Below are 22,717 nucleotides of genomic sequence, written 5' to 3' on the forward strand. Positions count from 1 at the left end.
ACGGCCAAAGTTGTCATTGTACAGTAGGAGGTGCTTGACGAGCTAAAACGAAACAAATAATTAAGATAACATATTAGGCTAACCCACCGCCCAGCTAGCTTCGAGGTACGATGCTGGTCTAACAAGCCAATCGTCGTATGTTCGAATCTCGGCTAGGCGGTGCTTGCTAGTTAGAGTCAGTAGGATTGTTGCACTGGCCCCGTAATTTTCCTGTACTCTAACAGCCGGCTGCGAAGTCTGTCGATAAAGAAGGGTAATGTCTAAAGACGGTATAAACCCATGGCTTTGCTTTATTAGGCTAACCTGCTACCAAGGACTTGTGGCCCAGCCGTCTGCCCAAAATCTCAGTTTTGAGATCAGGCATCTGGGAACCACGCAGCATCGCCCCTCTTTGCTTAGCTACTCAATAGAGTATTACCGAGTATGGCCACGTGGAGGCGCTAGGTAGGAGCTTGGGCTGGCAAAAGCTATGTGGGTCGATTTCTCGTTTGCCTTTTTCATTTCATACCCACTTTTTACGCGAAGAATACGTTCTACGTGAATCAAAATCTCGTAAATTCCGAAATTTGCATAAAAACCGCGTAAATTTCAATTTATTTATGTTTCAAAAATGTGCGTAGTAATAGACATATACAGCTAAACCGTGTAGGTTTTGAAAAATTTGTTTAAAAAACTTCGGAGTTTTAAAATTTGCGTCAAAATGCCGCGTAAAGTACTGTCGAAATTAAAAAGTGATCTGATTTTATTCAAATCTCGTGTACTTGTTCCTTTCAGACACGTATTTTTCATTGAGCTGATTTCGTTCCATCTTAGGATGAATGCTTGTTTCAAAAATCATAATTTTCTGCCCATTTTTGCATTTAAATCAATCTTTAAAATGCCATAACTTATGAACCACTGAACCAATTTTGATACTTTTGGCATCAAATGCCTAGAGTTTTTATACCTGCAACAACATGAAAAATATTCGTTTTTCCTGTATTTATGGTTTGAAAACCAAAGAGTCCCCTCATAGCTTTTTCCAGAAAAGCTGTTATTTTGTTGAAAAAGTTATAGAATTTTTTTACTTTCAAGCTACAATTTTTAGGTGGCCTTGGTCTAACAACCCAGTCGTCGTATACTCGTGTCTAGAATAATAGTGTAAGAGTCGATAGAATCGTAGTACTAGTCCCGCCATAGTCCTGTACTCTTAAGCTGGCTGCAAAGTCTGTCGTATTAAGAAACAGAAGTTCAAGTTTCAAAAATGTAATGTAGTACCTAAACTTTGCTTTGCTTTATTATGTTAGCAATAATGCGATGGAAATGCACAATGTTTTGTTCTTATTTGCAAGAAAATTAAGATTTTCGACAAAGAGGAAACACAAATATTTGTTTTGTTATCGCCAATAACACTCATCAAGAAGATTCTGTAAACTTGCAGCTGCGAAGTCCCTGTTTTTATTGCTTTTTTTAAATTTTTATGAATATCATTCTTTATTTACTATTATTTTGTTCTCCATTTTTTATGCTTTATTCCTTACTTTTTGTTTATTTTTGACTTTTATTCTTTGTTCCTTGTGTTTATGTACTCTCTTTTATTGATTGTGCATTACATTCACTTTAAAGCAGAAAAAGCAGATTTAAAAAGATTGAAACAGGCCAATTTTGTATGAATAATCTTCACCTGTGTCAAGTATAATTGAATCTTTTTGAAAGTTTCCAGAAAAAGTCGCAGTAGTAGTTTTATTTCCGTGCTATATATTATTAAAATTAACAACTTTTCGCAACCGCATCTCTTGAACACGTCTATCGGAGTTATCGAACTCAAAACTTATCCATTCGATAGTCTACAATATGAATAACTCAACGTACACTACTTATAATATCCCTGCCCATAAGCTCATTTCCGTCAGATGCATTTTTCTTATTCGATACTAAATGCAAATTTTAACGACCATTCGTAAAGCTATCAGCTGTCACCCTGGGCCGAACGACCCGCTGTCAGTCAGAGCCAATGGCCGTGCCCATCAAAATGGATATCTTAGTCGATAAATACGGTGAAAAATGAATTCGAATCGATGACCGTGTACATATTGGCAGATGGCACCTGCCTGCAAAGCAATAAAATAGACAATCGAATGACGCTGGAGGTTGAAAGGGTCACACTAGACCCGTGTACATCTGCCAAAGCATCGATTACATAAATTGCGACGTTCGGATGCGATCTTAATTAGTAACGAATGTTTGCGATGATTGTCGCAAACTCCTTACAGATGTAATATGAGCGTCTTCAGTGCATTCAGTGCTCTTAACTCTCATACCCCATGCCCCACATCTAACGCTTTGTTCTTCTAATTGACAGTCACATTCATCTGATTATCTCATCTTCCTTCACCGCGTCTTTCGACGCTCATTAGATATAAATTTCCAAGCAAAGTTAATCCAACGACAGCTCCAGCAAGAAACAACAACCAAAGAAGTTGCAATCCGCGCACTCTTCACTGCCCGTCGAGTGAAGCATTAATCATGCATTGTGTACTCGACAAACTTCATAACGCGCATTCGTCGCCGCATCCGACCACCTAATCTCGTATCGTTTTTTGTTGCCTCTAACAAAAAAAAACAGCATTTGTTGTAGCATTCAATTTTGTACAGCCTATGCGTGTCATCTCCGTCAACAACGGCGACGAAGACGATGAGGACGACATTCACAAGATGAAGTTGATGATGATGACGTCGGCGGCGGCGGCGGCGACTCTCGAAAGAGTTATTTTCTCACTAGGTACCCCCCGAATGCGACCGACCATCAGAGGGACCGCAAAACCCTACGGCATTCCTACCGTGACAGGTAGTCACTATATCACGAGTGGTTTACTCCGAATATCAGAAAGTGCAGCTTTCTGATGGAATTTGACGAAAATACTTAATGAAACTTCCGAAAATAACTATTATTGGCAAACCCCAAATCAGACACGAAAAAAAATCCTAGTTTTACAACTTTTGTCGATTCACTATGTAATGCCAAGTGACGGTAAATTGCATACTAATAGCTTCATAATTTAATCAACCCTCAAGCCTCTTTCGCCGATAATGGTTTATGCACCACGCGGTCTTTCCAAAGGACCACAAACCGCAGGGCACGGTTATATTGCTGCGTTACTATTGCAGTAAAGGTAAGCCTACCTGCGCTGCTCGAAGTCGGAAAAGTGTCAAATCGCGAATCATTGATGATCAATCAAACGCAAATCATATCTCCAACTGGCTCCAGCAGCTTCGCAGCACTTCACTTACAATGACAGTCGCTGCGTGATTTTCACAATATTTTGCCTCACAATGCGTTCCAAAGGTATAGCACCGTCGTCATAACTAAATGCAGTTTTTCTTTTCTACTTCCCTATCCGACAGATTATCTTCAACAAACAACAGCAAGGCTTTAACATGGTGCTAGTGCTCAACGGGGTACTTCAAGATGAGTGTCCGATGGACACACATTCGCTCTTCGTGCAGCATCCGGTTTACCGGGACACGGCCACACAGTTCCTATCGATTCCTACCAAAACAGTAAGCATTTACCGATCACATCCGATCCGATCCGAGCTTGGAATGTCACTATATATGAGCAATTTTGCAACGTCCAATCCGCAGGTTGGTGCTCCGGGTCTACTGTACGTCTGCCAGCGGGAAATGGCTGCCGTTGCTCCGCATGACAAGAATGTAAACATCATCGGTTCGGACGATGCGACCACCTGCGTTATCGTTGTTGTCCGGCATTCAGGTGAGTTCCGTTTGTGATGCCTACCTTTCCCTTACTGAGCAGTGTTGATTCTATAATCGAGAGATTTTACAGATTCTTTTACTTTTGAGGAAGTAAGCCTCTAATTAATAAGTTTAAAAAAGTCTACTATGCCTAAATTTGGGACCATGTGATTTTCTACGGAGTATTTTATTTTCTTAGGCTACTTTTTTCGTATAATACAAATAGTTTACGGAGTACATTAACCTTCAGGAATATTAGTAGAACCAAAGCTCACAGGAACTAACATAATTGGTGGGTCCTAAATTTATACAGGCACAAATATCAGAATATGTGGCATCTCTGATTTAACCTTAACCTGCAAACCCTTTTGGATCTTTTTCTGATCCGGCTAAACCCACCAGGTACTGCTTTTTAACAAGTTCCTTCTAGCATTACGAGTCTATCTGTATCAACGGGTGGCACCCAAAATTTTGGATTTTTTTCACGGCCCTTATGCTCAACAATAAACGAGCTCAGAGAGAAATGAAAGTATGTATGTGTTAGCTCTCTCTCTCTCCTCTTTTTGTTAATATTTTTTGTTTTGTTTATGCTTGTTCAGTTTTGCTAAAAATGGCGTCGAAACAAGAAGCATTTCGGGAGCGCGTTGTATACTTCTACGAACTGCAACATAAATCTCGGCAAAAAGTATACGGGACAACATTTAACCCTCTAACGGGCAACACCGTAAAAACGATGCGATCAAGCTAATGACTATTTTATCATGAAAGTACACACGAAAAAACCTTAAGTTCTGATTTTCATGCAAAAATAATTATCTGGAGGAGCGCCAGGTAAGAAAAAGTCCAATTTCTCTTTTTCCTTTTTCATGTCTAACACTCTGCCCAGATATTTTTTCAATTCAGATATATTACAAAATTAAAATAATGCATGAAATTTACTCATAGAAAAACTTTTTAGGTCAATCATTTTGTTCTAGATATCGTTTTTCTACAAAAGTAAAAAAGGGAAAATTCGCGCATTAATTATTTTCGAAATTTTTCGGAATTTTTGTTTTTGAAAGATGATAACTTTTGAATGCATGGTCAGAATGTTATGATATTAGTATCAAAATGTCAAGAAATCTGTAGAGAACATATTTTCGATATTTCCAGTTAAAAACAAATCTTGTATGCGGCTCTTGAGCTCCAAAAGTGAAGGCCGTCTACAGACGGTCTTACCCGTTAGAGGGTTAAAAAGCAAATATGTTGCACCATCGACTGTTTACCATATCCTAAGATGCCCAACAACTATTCGCAAGCAAGGTAGTGGAAGACCAGCCCAAATTATGGCCACAGAAGGACATCGTTCTCTTAATCGTTTCTTCAACATCATACCCTCTGGTTTGGCTATCAATTAAGATGCACCAGACGAATGTTTGAAGAAAATTTTGATCCCGTTTCTACAAAAACATCATGCAGATGGACAATACGTGTTTTGGCCGGATAGAGCATCATCACATTACGCCAATAAAACGCAATTGTTCCTGAATACCCATTTGATCCCATTTTTACCCAAAAACCACGCCGCGAAAAATCTGTCTCAGTGCGCCTAATCGAAGATTTCTTCGGGATTTTGAATTCCTTGGTGTACAAAAATAACTGGAGAAACACAAATTGCAAACAGTTGATTGGTAGAATCAAGAGATGCATTCGCAAAGTTGACATGACGGCCGTACAACGCTCCTGTTTCAACGTCAAACGAAAGCTTCGCCGAACAGCCGATTACGCACCGTTTTCAAATGTACACTAATTTTTTTCAACAATCAATAATGTATCTTTGATTTCGGTAAATCAGATCTTCGTCATGTATCATTGTCTTTTTTTGACAGCTTGAGAAAAAAATTCGAAAGTTTTAGTTGCCACCCGTTACGTTGATAAGAAAAATCGTATACTCGTTCATATTAGTTCCTGCTAGGTCCCTGTCGTCGTTTGCGTTATTAATTATGTCAAGAACATCCTCCGGATAGGTCATAAACCATTCTATCGCTCCTTTTACATTCGCGCACTTTACACATTTTATCAGAATACAAGTGTGTGCGATGTCTATTTTGAAGCAACAAACAATTTGCTAAATCTACCCTTCCCTCAAGTAAATTTTTCAACTCGCACTTTATTGTGTCTTTCTGGATCTGCAGGATTCTCTGCGTGGGGATTTTGCCAAAACAATAGCATCGAATTTTCCAGCCGAGGTTCGTCTAGTTCTTGTTCATTTCCACTTGACATATTACACTTCTTCTGTGTCTCTCTTTTCAATATCACAGTCCCCGTTGACATCAATGATGGCCGGTAAATACATTCGCAATATTCGTACAAAACCACGTTATATACCAATGGTTTTAACCATTTCATTCATCTATAATCTTACCGATCCATATCTTTTCATTTAACTATGGTCGTACCGAACCTTGCACTTTATTCAACAATGATCGTACCGGATCATTTTACTTAGCATTGGTCGTAGTACCGAACCATTTCATCCATCTATGGACGTTCCGAACCAGATACTTTATTCAACAATGATTTGATTTTAGTGTACCGCATTTTTATGTACATGTGTTCAAATTGATTTCGATCGATGAAATATTAAACTTTGTTGATTATGTTTCGGGTTACTGTTTACATGTTATTCGGCCATCATCGGATGTTTACTTTTTTCAACAATAAACGTAACCGAAACATTTCATTTGTCTATGGTCGAACCAGATCATTCAATCCTATTACTTAGTAATGTGTCCATGTTTGTCGGTCCCTCAGAACAAAGGGATAAAATCAGAGATCTCCACTGCCGATGGTTACCCGCCATGACTTTTACTGATCTCGTTTGCTCTTTTCCTCAAGGTGTGTCCGGTCCACTTCCACCTACGTTCCCAAATTCTATTAATTTCTCTTTTAATTCTATATAATTTCTATTGCTATCGGACGTCTTGGTCAGTCTTGGTACCACCGTTGGGTGTAGTCTGGCTACCAAGATATTGAAAGGCGTTCACGTGCTCAACTTGTTGTCCCGCTACTATAAAGTTTGTGGGATTGACAGTGTTCACTACCACTTGGCTACATTGACTTTGAGACCTGCTCCTTGGGAGCTCTCGAAGAGAGAGATCATCTAACTTGTTCTGCATATCGTTTCGGCGTTGTGCGAGCAAGACAATGTCATCGGTTAGGTCGAGATCATTTCGTTGCTCCATCGTTAGAGGATTCCAAGGTAATCCTCGAGTTGGTCTACTGTCCTTTACTTCAAGTAATATCTCATCCATAACTATGAGAAACAGAAGCGGTGGTAAAATGCAGCCCTGTCTCACATCAGCAGTAACACTTATAGGGTCGGGCAAGACGCCGTTGTGCAAAACCTTTCACAAGAACGCCTCGTATTGAGCCTCGATGAGATAGACTAGCTTATCTGGAACTTCTGTACGCCTAAGTGCACCGCAGATGTTTTCGTGGTTGAGTCGGTTGAACGCCATTTCCAAGTCAACGAACACCAGCAAAAGAAAGATCTGGATTTCATTGATCTACTCCAATATAATGCGGAGCATTGTGATATGATCTGCACATGATCGGCTAGCACGGAATCCAGTTTACTACCGCCGGAGAGTAGCGTCAATCTTCTCCAGGATCCGGTTGAGCATTATCTCACACAGCACTTTAAGAGTAATATAAGCAACAATGTCCCAAGCAACAATGTAAGTTTTATTGTACACTTATGGCGGTCTTCATGACCAATTTTGGTCTTAAATGCCATCATAAGAGTGCAATAAAACCCAAATTGTTACTTGGGATGTGATGCCATTCCAGTTACTGCATTCAGTTATGCCCTGCATCCAGTCCATTGTAAAAGTTGCGGTTTCCCATATCCCACATCTGAAATGTTGATGCATCATCAACTTCATATTCTTGATGGCTACCTCAATTTCATCCAGCGATAGCATCTAGGAGTTAACGCGATTAATTCGACGAACTGTTGGCATCATACGCTGCTGGTTTTGATGCTCTCTGATATTTGAAACTCGGAAGAGTTGTTCAAAATGTCCAGTCAATCGCTCAAGCTGTTCCATACGGTCAGTCAGTAGTCCGGTCCTGTAGCGGCATCTTTGTATTTATCCTGGTATCACTAACACTCTCACTTGTTCGGCTAGAAAGTTACTCCAGGCTCTCACTTGTTCGGCTAGAAAGTTAGCCCAGGTTCGCTTGTCCTGCGGCCTCAATGCCGGCTTTCGCCTCTCTGCGCTCGTCAATCTTCCTCCAAGTTTCATCCGAAATCTACTCCCTTCCCCCGCTGCGCGTTTTACCAAGGATTTCGTCAATGGTCATGATGAAGGCGTCCTTGATGCCGGTCCATTGCTCTTCGACGGCTCCACCAGGTGGCAACACCGAGCCTCAGGTTTTAGGTTGTTCGACAAAGTGCCTTTTCACTTCAGGATTCTCCAATCGGCGTACATCGTAAAGGCACCCAACGTCCTCCTCCCTATTCAATCCTATGCCATACAGAATCATTTTATTCACTAATGGTCGTACCGCACCATTTCATCCATCTATGAACGTACCGAACCATATACTTCAGTGAAGAACGATCGTACCGAATTCTTTTACTCATCAATGGTCCTACCGAACCATATATACGTAACGCAACATTTCATTTGTCAATGGTCGAACCAGATCATTTAATCATATACCATACAGCATCGGCGGCACAAAAATCGGCGGCAAGCCAATTGGAAAGACTGCCGCAATAATAAAAATACTTATAATACGGTATTGTCAAATAAATCAAAATTGTGTCAAAGTGATCGAACCATCCCTGTGTTAGGGAAGGTCGAATATTCTATTCGAATATACGAAAATGAAAATATCGCACATTATTTACAGCTATTTGAACATATACCAATTTGAAGTACGCCAGAAAAAAGTGACGAAACCCTCTCGTAGCAACTGGTCGAAGATATTTACGTTCGATGGTAAGACGATTAATTCTAGGCCAATTCGCTATCCATGTTGGGGAAGTGCACTGCAGTTGTAGTGTTTGGTTTTTTAAAATGAATTTATAATAGTGATAATAAAATAATAAGACCTTACTTACTTACTTTTTCGGCGACAATCTGCTAATCCATGCCGAATTCAGGAGCCGTCTCCACATTACTCGGTCTTGGGCTGCCACTCTCCAGTCGCCCCTAACACCCGCTGTTCTAGCATCCTCGTCAACAGCGCTCATCCAACGGATACGGGGTCTGCTTCGAAGTCGTCGGCCTCTGTCGGGTTCTCTGCTAAATAATGTTTTCGCTGGTTTTCGCTCGAAAACGCCAAGAGCTCGTCGATCGCTCTCTTTCAACGTCCACGCCACCAAGAGTTCCACCGAGAGAATTAGCGTCTTACAGAGCGCGAGTTTTGTACGGAGTTGTAGGCTACGGGACCTCAGCTGGCTACGTAATCCGTAGAAGGCCCTGTTGGCAGCCGCTATCCGCCTTTTTACTTCACGGTTCACATCGTTGTCACATGTCACTAACGTACCAAGGTAAACAAATTCGCCGACCACTTCAAAAGTATCTCCATCTATCATCACCGCAGTTCCAACACCCGAAGGGCTACCACGCTCTCTACCAGCCACCATATACTTTGTTTTGGTAGAACTTATGATAACCCCTATCCTCGCAGCTTCCTCCTTAAGATGCGTGTACGCTTCTTCCACAGCTCTACGGTTAACACCGATGATATCGATGTCGTCCGCGAACCCTAGGAGCATATGAGATTTCATGATGATGGTACCGCTTCTCTGCACGCCGGCCCTTCGAATAATATCTTCCAATGCAATATTGAACAACAAGTTCGATAGTCTGTCACCTTGCTTCAAACCATCTAACGTCACAAACGAGTCCGATGTCTCACCCGCTATCCTGACGCTTGATTTTGAACCATCAAGGGTAGCACGTATCAGCCTAATCAGTTTTGTTGGAAAACCATGTTCAAGCATAATCTGCCACAGCTCGTTTCGTTTAACTGAATCGTACGCCGCCTTGAAGTCTATAAACAGATGATGAGTCTGCAAATAATAAGACCATGTACACTTATATCGTCTGTGCTTAGGAAGTTGAGGAATTGTGTTGAATAAAAATCTCAAGATACTTTCAATTGAATTCTCAAAAGCGAGAAAACTATTTTATTTATTTTGACGTAGGACTACGTCTTACGGCAAGTTTTGAGATAGGGTGTCATTCCAAAAAATCGAAAAATGCGAGCGTCACGAAAAATGAAAGGTTTTGAGTGCTAATAGCTCAGCGGTTTTCCGATCGACTTTCAATATTCTTACACCAATCGATCGGAAAATCTTCTAAGAATTGACCCAAATGAAGAAAAGTATAGATTCTTGATGTTGAACTATTGAAAAATTGAAAATAATGAACCTATGTTTTACCAGAATTCTCGCTTCGGGATTGGTTGGAAGATTCTTTGCGATGATCTAAACCTATACCAATTTGATATCTGTGCTTGGGAAGTAAGCCAAAACAAGTGACAAAGTCTCCTCATTTCAACAAGATTTCTTAACACCGCGGTTAAACCTAGACCATTTTGATGTGCTTGCTTGGGAAGTACGCCAGAAAGAGTGACAAAGCCCCCTCGTGCCAATAGATTTCTTATGAACGCCATTAAACCTAGTCCAATTTGATGTCTGTGTTAGGGAAGTGTACCAGAAAAAATGACACAAGTTCGATGTCCCAACAGATCGCAAATTCTTTACTGCGAGACGATTAAACCTCGGCTAATTTGATATCTGTGTTGGAAAAATGTGCCACATCTGTAGTGTTCGGTTATAATATTACTCTGTATGAATACGCATGCTTGCCGTTTCACTAGAAGTGTAGTGAAAAGATGTGCTGTTGATAAAATAGGATTGAATTGGTAAAATCCCTACAACGTGGGGAACCATGGGTAATAAAAACAGTCGTTAATTTCTGAAACGTAGCAGGAAAGCAATAGTTTGTGTTCTTGATTTTGTTAAATTGTTTTCAAATGCACAATCTTGTGAGAATTGAACGTATGCAATGTTACTACTTTGATAAATGTTACATATAACGCATGTAGCATGTATATATGTTGCATATAACATGTAGGGTAACGACCCCAGAATTCGCCCCTTTTATCAGGTTTTTATGCTGTAAAATGAATAAATCGCCATATTATTATAAAATCAGCCCTGAACTCAGACAAGTAGGACTATATATTAATATTCTATCTATTTTGGCTATTAGGAATCGAGAAAATTGAAATTTGATAGCAAAAAAGCCAATTTTGTGCAGGAACCTCTAGTACCACATTTCGCCCATAGCGATCCAAAATTCGTCCCCCATGTGACCCAGATTTCGCCCACTTGTTATTTGTTGCAAATTTCCCAAATAACCTCAATTATTTTGTTAGAATTGTTGTTACGATTATTTAACTTTAAGATTATGTCTATCCAGTGCTTAATATGGCAATCAATTTGTATCAGGAATTCGTTAAATGTTAATCTAAATTGAAATAAACTGATCATCATCACCTCCTGATACCTGATTCAGTAAAACTAAAAAACACAGAGAAGGTGGGTTTTTACTAAATGTTTATTTTCATTGCAGTAAAATAAGGCTTTTGACACTCGTCAAAGATATTTAAAATGAATAGTGCTTTTTCTGGTCCTTTGTTGAATTCATTTTCACTATTGATATGTGGGCGAATAAATACAATTCAGTGCCTACAGAATGGTACAATGTTTATTTTAATAGTTTAAATAAACTTAATGATTACTTATATCATTGTTTAGTAATTTTTTGGGAAAGAGTAAATGTTTACTGTGAACAATAAAAAATTAGTTGAACTGGAAAATCTTGATATTCGGCTATATATATTGACTAATCGAAGGTGAGACTCGAGTCCACAACCTAACCTCTTCCCCAAGAAATAACTAAGCTTAACTGCTTAATATAGTCAATAAAAAGATGAAGAAAAAAAATTGTTTAGTAAATCACTGTCTGTAAATGGGTATGTCGGTTTACAGTATTAAATATTCCTGGTAACTGGTAAGCATACCCATCTTACCTACTCAACTAGGATATTTTTTGACATAACTTGGAATTCTTAACTAGCATTTTTGGTTAGACCGGGTTTGTAATGCTAAGCTATTAGAATTTTCATGATATTATCGAAATATTCTATTTTATCAACACGATTATTTCTTTGTTGTCTGCATTGCACATTAAATACTTTTCAAAGTTTTATTCATGACAACAATTTTATTGCGCTTAGATGCTTTAAAATAGTAGACGGATTTTTCGTGTGATTTTCCAATAGTCAGATTTATTCTCATGACATGAAAAATTGTGATTTTTGAGAATATTATGCGCGTCTTATTAATTCGTGCGGTTTTAATCTTATTATCAATTTCGATGTCGATTATTGCTAATTCAACAGTTCGTTTGGTAGAAATCCCATTAGCCCATGTTTAGCAGGTAATTCTTTTGTTAGATGAATTCAAATGAAGATATGATGTGCTTTCTGCATCTAAATATTATTTATTCTATACTTTTACTCACCATTTTGATAAACATAAATCAGCGAACAAACTAATCGATTGTGACTTGCATTTGCTTATGTGTGGCATATTTGCATATATTTGATAGATGAGGGCGAAAACTGGTTCACGCAGTAAGTTCGGCTAAGTATATACAGATTCGACCCGGGCGAATTTTGGAACTCATATGATTTACAATACCCAGTTTTCGCCCAGTGCATTTATGTTCTATTTTCAGCAGAATTGCGATAAAATATCAAAATAAAAGCACAATTATGAAGTTTGAAACAGATATAACCAAATTGATGCGAAAAAAGTGCAAAGAGATACGATTTTCCATTACTTTTCCTCAATTTTATTTTTCGTGCTCGTTCTTGAAAATGGAAAAATCGCGTCTTAAATACATTACCTATTTTTCAAACCACATTAAATCATTAAAATACATAAAACAATACAACGAATTCTATTCAAATAACTGAAAACTGAGTTAAAATGAATATAAATTAAACTAACAACTTATATTTCAACTATATATTGAGTTAAATCACGGGAATACCAATGGGAGGGCGAATTCTGGGGTGGGGGCGAATTGTGGGGTTCTTACCCTATACATGAAGAATCAAATGATTACAAGCATGAATACATGCTACAAAGAGTCTTACGTAGCCCTGCGTCACCTATATATGCGGTCGTGTCTTGTACACAACCCCTCTGATTTTTTCATGACGTCCTTACAATAAACGGATGGAACGGTAGAAGAAAGTAATGAAACAAAGGTATTGATAGTGTCTTCAGGGCAAACAAACAAGTTTGTTTGTTTATCGTCTGGTAGCGTATGGTAAACCTTTTAAATAATGGTGTGTTAGAACCTCGAACGAACAGCGTTCGTTCTACGCTATTTGCTATTATGCTTTATGCTATTTGCTATTTGCTGATATCACCTAACGTCGATGGTTTTAAAATAACAATTTTGATACAGTACCCAACATAAACCTAGATTGTTCACACTTTCTGACTATAGGATAAATCTTTCTTTCATCACGATACACGGCAAGATCCATTCACTCGTCTACGCCGACATGTCATAAGCAGCGCTTGGCTTTTATCAGGATTGATTACAAGCCCTTTACGTCGTGACCATTCTAAAACTCTTTCGAGGTCCGCATCATCATCCTGGTTATTTCTATTGAGCACGGACCAAGACGTCCGATATACAGTTAAACATCATCAGCGTACATTTGGATTAAACAAAACTTGAGAATCATCGGAAGATTGTTCATGTAGCAGCAGAAAAGCATTGGTCTGAGATCTGAGCCTTGGGGCAAACCAGATGGCGACTCGGCACAGCTGGAACAGCGATCATATTTAAGATTGTTTTTAATCGGCAAGAAAAACTAAAGAAACCTTTTGCTTAATTCATGCTATGATGAAAAAAAACCTGAAAAAAATTTCTATTTCATCATTATTTGGCAAAAATAGATTACTAAAATCTTAAGAGCGATAATATTATTTTGACTTTCTGTCGGAATGTATAAAATTGATTTGTTAGTTATCCAGTAAACTAATTTATCAACAACTACAACTTCAGGTGCACTATGATTATTAATTACAAAGATGTTGGAAAACCGGTAAAATCAACATTTGTTGTATATTGTGGTAGATAATACTGCAAAAAATCGCACTGCGATATATCGGTTTTAAATGCAAAAGAGATTGCAGTATCATATTTATCAAAGGAATAATTATTCAACCAAAAGCTTTTCTCAATAAACATATCAACTATCATTTTTTTTGTATTTGCAGGTTCGGGAGCAGTTGCGTTGGCCCATTTGGACGGCAACGGTACCGACGAGGCAGTTTCAACGATGGTGGCCCGAGTACAAGAGCTGGCCTTCGGCTATCCGGAAGGCCGCATTGAACTGCAACTAATAGGCGGTTTTAAGGACACCCAGGGATACGCGGAAGATCTGTTCAACAACATAATGCGTAAGTGCATGTTTCACGTTTCTGCTTTCAGACATCCGTCGGTTGCTCGCACCTCGACTGAAGACATTTTTCATTATTATCGTGAATCTTTTAAATCTAACACCACAATTCAAAGCAATCTCGACGTCTGTCAATCATCGGTATAAAAATACAGCGGTGTAATAATGAATTATGGCTCTTTTACAGTCAGCTAACCTCGTAATGTGATGATAGTCGCATGAAGAAGGGGGTCTTAAATTGAAATCTATTTATGTCCTCTTTGATTCCCGATAGAAATATATAATTTCTCCTAATAAACTAGGAGAGCACTGAGAGAAAACTAAATTAGGTTAAAAAAACCTAAAGATTGATATCAATGCATTCTCAATTTATTTAACCTGTATGAGTCACATTGGGATGATTCGTTAAATCTAGAGTACCTCCCAAACTTATTCACCAAATCAAAAGAGACGCTTTTCCCTCGGTGCATCGCCGACGGCAACGCGACGGTACGATTTCAAAGTGCCGCCAAAGGTGTACCGTACGTCAACACCTCTCCGGTGTGGAGCGGCTCAAGACGGTCGTCTCCCCATTCAGTCATGATTATTGATAATCATTTATGGTTTCAATCCCCGGAGCACTACTATTCATCGGGCTTGCCTCTATCACTCCACGGGCGAAGCCTCAGCCTCAGTGCCGGAGATAGCGAAACGTGCAAAGTAAAAACCCACACCCCACCGCAATGTGCAATGAATGTGGTCACAGTCAGTCATATCAAACCGAACCCAAGCAGAGCCACTATTTCTAATTTGCAAAATATTTTGTGCTACCCGAACGAACGGGGATGAACTCGGTGGATAGAGAGGTGAGAAATACACCGTTTTACCTTCGGCCCCAGCTTTAGTAAGTACGGGGAAAATTTATGATCAGGGAAGAAAGAGATATTTTTATGACAAAAAATGAGCATTGATTGGAAAGCGCGCAAAGGGAACGGGGTGAGCCCTAGTGGAGTCTATTTAAGCCATACTTCACAGATCCTCTACATAATCATATAGCACTCTGCTGCAACTGGCGAACGCCCGGCCAGAGCGCGCCAAAGTCGAAGAAAGGTGTGCTCACAAGCAGCATGTAGTGGTCAAATTTTAATGACCAACATCTCTCGGGTGAGGCAATCCTGCGTTTCGAAAAGCAAACCCAGCAAATACAGGGAAGCACGAGGGGTACGCCGGATCGAATCAGGGGGAAAATGATTCAAATTGATGAGAAAGGATTAGGTAACCACCATTAGTCTCTCGAGACATGCTATGAGCTTCTCCTGTGCTGGGGTGATGGTGCTGGGCTGGCAGACTCATACAGACACACGGGACTCCGGTCGGCACGGACTGGTCAGTGGAGAAACGGGATAATCATCAAGATTATCGGATTGCAAAATTTGAGAATTTTTGATAACACACTTCACATCAACGACGACGAAAAGTCGTATCAATTTTTCGGGAGTTGCAAATGAGAGAACATCAATTTGCTACGGTTGGTAATGGAAGACACTTTTTCGGTCTTTTTCGGTATGTTGAAAAGATTAAAATGTCCTAATAGATCCTCTTTCATCCAATAAATTTACTGCTACCTAATTGAATAAAATTAGAAATGTTTTCTATCAGTGTAAGCCAGTAAGTTTTAGTAGAATGACATAAATCCATGTAAATATGCTGACCTTTGAATTCGATAGTTTTATCTTGATGCAGGTAGCTTGATTTTTTATACTAGTAGCACTGCATCGAGTTTACGACGACCACAAGATTATAAAGTCAAACTTATTTAATAATATAGAAAATACGGTTCAAAAGTCCTTTACATTGGACTCGACCTTTGGTTTTCGTTCATTCGTTTAATGTATTGCTCACGAATCAGGTTCGTATATGTTCCTAATTTTTGATTAGATTGGAATAACTAGGGTAACGGCACCAGCAATCACCAGTTTTGAAGACAGAAAACAAAAAAAACGAGGTTCCTTGCCATAGTTCCATATCGACGAGCAGTTTTTAGCATAAAATAAACTAAAACATTTTTGCTTTGTTTTCAGTGTGAAAATTCCGCCCAATCAGCTTCGATGCTGGTCTAACAAACCAGCCGTCGTATGTTCGCATCTCGGTTAGGCGGTGCTGCTAAATAGAGTCAGTAGGATTGTTGCACTAGCCCCGTAGCTGTCCTGTACTCTACCAGCCGGCTCTGAAGTCTGTCGATAAAGAAGGGTCAAGTCTGAGAAAGATGTTTAAGTCCAAGGCTTTGCTTTTTTTCAGTGTGAAAATTAAGACTAGATATTTAATAAACTCTTTGTGAACGTGCAATTAGTGACGAGGCAGCAGCTTTCGACCTACGAGATCTAGTTTTCGCCACCCTCAGAAGCATCGTTTGTAAGTTCTAGTCTGAAAACTCATTCATAATTATATTTCATCTAAAAAGTAGCCGCACCACTGGTTCACCCTTTTTTATGTTTGTATATGCAGTTTCCTTAACCTAAACTTCTTAAAGTCTATCTATTGCTGAGTTAGAGATGAAACTTATAATTAGATAATAAGATAAATGAAAATTTACAGCTACTAATAACTATGAAGAGTGCGAAAGAAATTTTAGTTATCAATCGTACAACTTGTTGATTAATATACAGTTAACAAAATCAAGCAGTGTTTCATCCCACGGTGCGTTCATCAATTTGGTGGAATATGGGAGGCAGTGGTCAAGCCGTCAAAATCCGCTAACTACCACTACCAATATCACGCAGGAAAACATGTGCACCCAACTAGCACATACTGCAACAAAAACAGCATATATCTACTTCAGAAGTTACCTAATTCGGTTGAAGCTGGACGCGTGGCAACGCACGTGGGTACAGCTAGTAGCAAGATAGGCATTCTGTATGTTTTTTTGTTTGCTTATTTCAAAAATGACTTGAGACTTAAGTCTTTTTCTTGCCATATCGGTCAAATCACATAATACAGCACTTTTCAACAATTTCTTACAACATCTACACTTATTTGTCACCTTGTCTCAACCGCGCCGCTTCTCAAAGGGGCTCGAGTGTTCCCGAGACACGCACAAAACACATCATAGCTCTATTCAGTCATGCCAGTTTGTCCGGAAAACCGTGTTCGAGCATCGTCTACTAAATCTGATCTTGATCGACTGTATCGTACGCTGCTTTGCAGTCCATAAAGATGTGACACGTAGGTACGTTGTATTCCGATATTTTTGTAATACCTATCGGATGGAGAAAATTTGGGCCGTAGTGGCACGAGCTCCTATTAAGTCCACTTGATAATACCCTACAAAATCGTAAGCAGTAGTACTAGTAACACTGAAACACTCCTAGAGTTATTATCTACAATATACATCTTTTTTCGTTCATCTCTCAGTGTTGGAAGTTTTGACTGTCGGGTCCAATCATCGTCTTTCAAACCATTCCGGAGTATAGCCTTCGAAACGTTCCAAACTAATTATCTGCAAACGGCTGCAAGCGCGAGTCTCCAAGGCTTGTAAGCAACCCGTTAGAATCCAGTCTGGTAGAATTGTGATCATCCCCAGCTAGCATTTTCATACGTATAAAAAAGGTAAAAATCAGCATTACGTACAGATATACATGTTAAATAAATCGTACTTCATGCGCAAAATTGGCATATCCGTACTATTTTGGAGGCGATAAACGCGATTACGAATAATTTTGAGCGTTACGACTATATAAGTATTTATATACGATAATATCCGATTAAGCGCGAGTCGCTCCGTACTACTTTACGATTTTGTGCTGAAAATCGTATGTATGTCAGTCATTATCATTATATACGACAGAAAATCAACTTGATCCCACTTTATCCAGCTTTAGTTACGATTTCGAGTTTGTTAGGAGATATTTACGATAGTTTTCGTACATTGATATACGAGTTGGTGCTAGCTGGGTCTTTCTTAGTTGCCCAGCAAACATTTTCGTACGTATATCAAAGTAACAAATATGATATATGTACCGATAAATATCTAGAAAATCGTAATCGATGCACGAAACCAGCATATTCGTACTGTTTTGGAGGCGATATACGTACTGCAAATTATATGAAAACAATTCACATTCATAAGTAATTGTATACGATGAAATCCGACTCAACATGATTAGTTCCATAATGCTATACAATTCTGTAACGAAAATCGTATGTGAATCCGTTACTAACATTTTATCCGAATAAATGTAAACTAGAGTGCGCTTTATTAGGCTTTATGTACGATTTCGAGTTTGTTTAGCGATATTTAAGATGATTTTCACACATTGTTATACGATTTGTGGTTTGCTGGGTGGCTTGCCGTCCCAAGACAAAGGCTGCTGAACAATTTACTCAGTTCTGGGCTGCCGCTCTCCAATTCCTTGGACACCGAGTACTCTCCACCAGATCTCGCTCCATCTGGTCTAACCATCTTGCTCGCTATGCTCTTGATCGTCTTGTTCCTACCGGATTTGAAGTGAACACCATCTTTGCAGGGTAGTTATCCGGTGTTCTTACAACATGCCTTGCCCGCCATATCCATGCAGCTTTAGCCACCTTTTGAATACTGGGTTCACCATAGAGCTGTGCGAGTTCATCGTTCATTCTACGCCTCCAAACTCCGTTATCCTGTACGTCCCCGAAGATCGTTCTTAGCACTCGTCTTTCGAAAATTCCGAGCACTCACAGGTCTTTCTCGAGCATTGTCCACGTTTCATGCCCGTAGAGAACAACCGGTCTAATAAACGTCTTGTACATGATGCACTTCGTACGGGGGCTTAATCTGTTCGACCGATTGATTGCTTATGAGTAGGTCTAGTATGAGTATGCACGATTTCCGCTGATAATACGCCTCTGAATCTCACAGCTGGTGTCATTGTCCGCCATTACCAGTGAGTCAACTTAGACAAATTCATCGACGACCTCAAACTCATCGTCGATCGCTGCATTACTGCCCAAGCGGCGTCGATCGGCCTCCGGTCCGCCGGCTAGTATGTACTTTGTTTTAGACGTATTTGCCTTTAATCCAATCTTTTCTGCTTCGTACTTTAGTCTGGTGTACTGTTCAGCCACCACCAGAGACTTTTTGCCAATAATATCCATATCCAAAACAGACGAATTCACTTAATTTGTTGAAAATCGTGCCCCGCGTCTTGATATCAGCTCGATTCATAACACTTTATAGCGCTATGATGAACAGCAGGCATGAGAGACCATCACCTTGTCGTATCCCTCTGTGTTACTCGAATGAATTCAATAATCCTTCCGAATCCGAATACAGCACCGTTTACCATCCATCGAATCAGTTTGACGAGCTTCCTAGGCAAACTGCTCTCGTCTATGATTTTTCATAGCTCTTTTCGATCGATGGTACCATATGCGGTTTTGAAGTCAACGAACGAATGGTGCGTGGAAAGTCTGTATTCACGGTCCTTTCGATGAATTTGCCGCATTGTAAATATTTGATCCGTTGTAGACCGTCCTTCAAAGAAACCGGCCCAGCTAAATTCCCACAAATCTGTTCGCAATTGTGATCATCATGGATGACAATTAACCGTCATTTCAACGGCCATTCGGTTACTCTCAAAACAGCTTTTTCAGAAGCCGCCATCAGACCAGTTGTTAAATTTTCCGATTTCCTTGCTATTGAAAGAGACCCAGTATAGAGATTATTAAGGCTGGATGTCTGTGTCTAACATAGAACTACATTAGGCAGGTTTATTAAATCTTAAATTAAAAAAAAACTCTGTTTAATGTAGGGGAGAGACGTCTACAGTGAGACACTTTTTTTCCAAAAATTTTAAAAATTTTTTGGTGATAGTTACCAACGAGGTCTTCAATCTATTTGAGAGGTATATCCTTCTAGTTGTCTGAAAAAAAGTTTCAGCCCTTTTGGTTAAAAGATAAAATAGTTACAAACACAAATGTGAAGGTGTCTTTTTGGCTCACTGTTCCCCAGTAGGTGGGAAGAGTGAGACAACGAGTATTGAATACTGAGACACATATTAGAATTAAACTTAAACCATATTTTTTGGTTACAATGAATAGTTTAGAGGTCGTACTGTTTACTTTGTGCATAAAGGATACATTATTGTTGTGCATTATTGAAAATTCCGATTTTTCTCACATCTACATTTATATTCATATAAAGGTCAAATCCTGGTTATCTGACCTTCAACTTACACTTCAGAACTCATTTACAATCAATTTATATGGATTGATTTACAATTCAACACAAATTTTTTTTTTTGAAGATTACCCACATCTTTTTGTCTCACTGTTCCCAATAGGAATGTTTTATAAGAAATAGTGAAATAGTGGTGTTAGCAAACAATTCGATGGTCTTATATTTTTTATTATTATCTCTTATTCCTATGAGATGCCATGTAGTAAATTTAATTTGGATTAGTTATGCGATTTGCCGTTAAAAATCACCTGAAAATGATCGCAATAAAATTTACTTTGACCCCCCCAAAAACGACTTTTGTTGAAAAATATACTAAAAAATTAACAATTTTTTTTCAAACTGTATTATGTGATATAGATTCACAAACTTTACTTTGCAGGAAAATATCATGGATCTTGTATGTTTTATGTCGAAGCTATTCCCGATGTCTCACTGTTCCTGTTGTCTCACTGTTGACTACTCTCCCCTACTTCAACCTATGTATTTTGATCATAAAAATAACGCAAATAACTTATATTGCAAAAATAATATTGTATTCTTCCTAAAGCTTAGCTTAGTTTAACTTAGGCAGACTGCCCGTAGTTGCACTCCGTAATTGGCCGAACCAGTAAGATAGCACAAAGGATGAATTTAACGGGAAATGAACAATCATTAACTTTTCGTTGGAAAGCCCAATTTCGGAAGCTGTTTTTGGGCCCAAAACAGGGACTGTTTTTAAAAATGTATTCACTGCATTCTTCTTGCCAATCTGACCACAGAGAATATATATTCATGAACAGAATTTTTATTTCAAACAACAAAACTGCTTTTGAAATTTTGAAAGAGGTTGTACTACATACATAAGAAAAGTACATAATATTAGTTCGATACTTGTTGTTAGAGACCGCGGGTATCACTGCAGCTCCGCAAGCATCACGCGATAGGATTTGTGTTAGTAAAAGAAGGTACAGATCCGGATTCATATCGGTAGATGATATGGTGCGAAGAATATTGAATTGGATGGACTGGAAAATTTCGATATTAGACCAAAAATTTTTCGGAACCATGGCAGGTGGGGTTCGCGTTCATGTTCTTTCGGTTGGTACCCGAATGTTTTACTATCCAAACTACCGTTGCCCGTTATATTAGGTTATCTTATATCTAATTTTGTTTTGTTCTCCCAATTCTATCACTCCCCGTAAACGCGTCACTCGCTTCCCCATGCGATGATATTATTTTTATATGACTGCTCTTTGTTTCTACCATCGAGAAGATAGACTGTTATCTACTCGGTCAGTGTGATAGAAGCAAAACATTGCGTTGCCGTCATTCGCACGACAAGTCTAGGGTTAAATCCACTACCGGGTGTGTTTTTTTCTTTTTTATTTACTTGTATATGATTATACGCGTAAACTATTTTGGAAAGGGAAGAAGTGTCTGGTGCGAAGAATGATTAATTTGCGCTCAAGAAGCTAATGCTGATGACCAAAATTTCTGGGGAAGCCAAGTGAATAGCAACCCCAATACCATTTCTAAACGTTTGAAAACCAATCAATCCTTATCTGTGACTGTGATACGAATATTAAATATTGAAGACCAAATAAGTTTTATAAACGAAAAGTTTTTTCGCCAAAATAGCGTTGATATGATTTTTGTCCTTTTTGCCATGCCGATTATAATGGTTCCCAAACACAGATTTCAAATATTCCTATAAAACAAGTTTCTCACTTATCATTCGCAATTGGACCATCGACACGACAAGCTAGGCAAAAACTTTCGGTCCACCACCTTCTCCTGCATTTGCGTGGTTAATGACCAAATGGTTAAAACCACATTAAAATAAAAATAAAACAAAATTCTCCTGCATTTGCTAATTGTAATTACTGGAGCCGGCAAGATTTCTGAAGGGATGGCGGTGAGGTCAAGCTTTTGGTGCCTTTACTATCGCTCAAGAGATAGCAAAGCTTGATATTAGAATTGCTGGACGCTTTGCTAAACGAGGAAGTGAAGCTGACGGCCGAAATTGCTCGAAAAGTCAAGTTAATAGAATCATCGGCGCCATCGCTAAGTACCTATTACAAATTCAAACAGCCCTTATCAGAGATGCCCGAGCTATGAAATTATCCGTAGTTCTATGGATTTTGGAATTTTCTACCGATCTGCGGGTCATATGGGTTCGTAGCTGCGGATTTTCATAAACTTTATGAAAACTGAAACTTTAAGATTTACGATAATGCTACCATGCTGTCAAAG

At 39.0% G+C, this 22,717-nt stretch overlaps 1 protein-coding gene across 4 annotated transcripts in view; it reads left to right on the forward strand.

The window, feature by feature from the left end:
- LOC128733700 (protein N-terminal asparagine amidohydrolase) overlaps positions 1-22,717 on the forward strand; it is a 141,236-nt gene that overhangs the window by 113,569 nt on the left and 4,950 nt on the right. For all 4 annotated transcript variants that reach the window (XM_053827469.1, XM_053827467.1, XM_053827468.1 and 1 more), the window contains 3 exons: positions 3,385-3,540; positions 3,625-3,754; positions 14,111-14,293. In XM_053827469.1, coding sequence (XP_053683444.1) covers positions 3,418-3,540; positions 3,625-3,754; positions 14,111-14,293 — 436 coding nt within the window. In that variant the 5' untranslated portion in view covers positions 3,385-3,417. The remainder of the gene's footprint in view (positions 1-3,384; positions 3,541-3,624; positions 3,755-14,110; positions 14,294-22,717) is intronic.

The sequence above is a fragment of the Sabethes cyaneus genome, chromosome 2 (genome assembly GCF_943734655.1).
Source record: "Sabethes cyaneus chromosome 2, idSabCyanKW18_F2, whole genome shotgun sequence".
In the NCBI taxonomy this organism is placed as follows: domain Eukaryota; kingdom Metazoa; phylum Arthropoda; class Insecta; order Diptera; family Culicidae; genus Sabethes; species Sabethes cyaneus.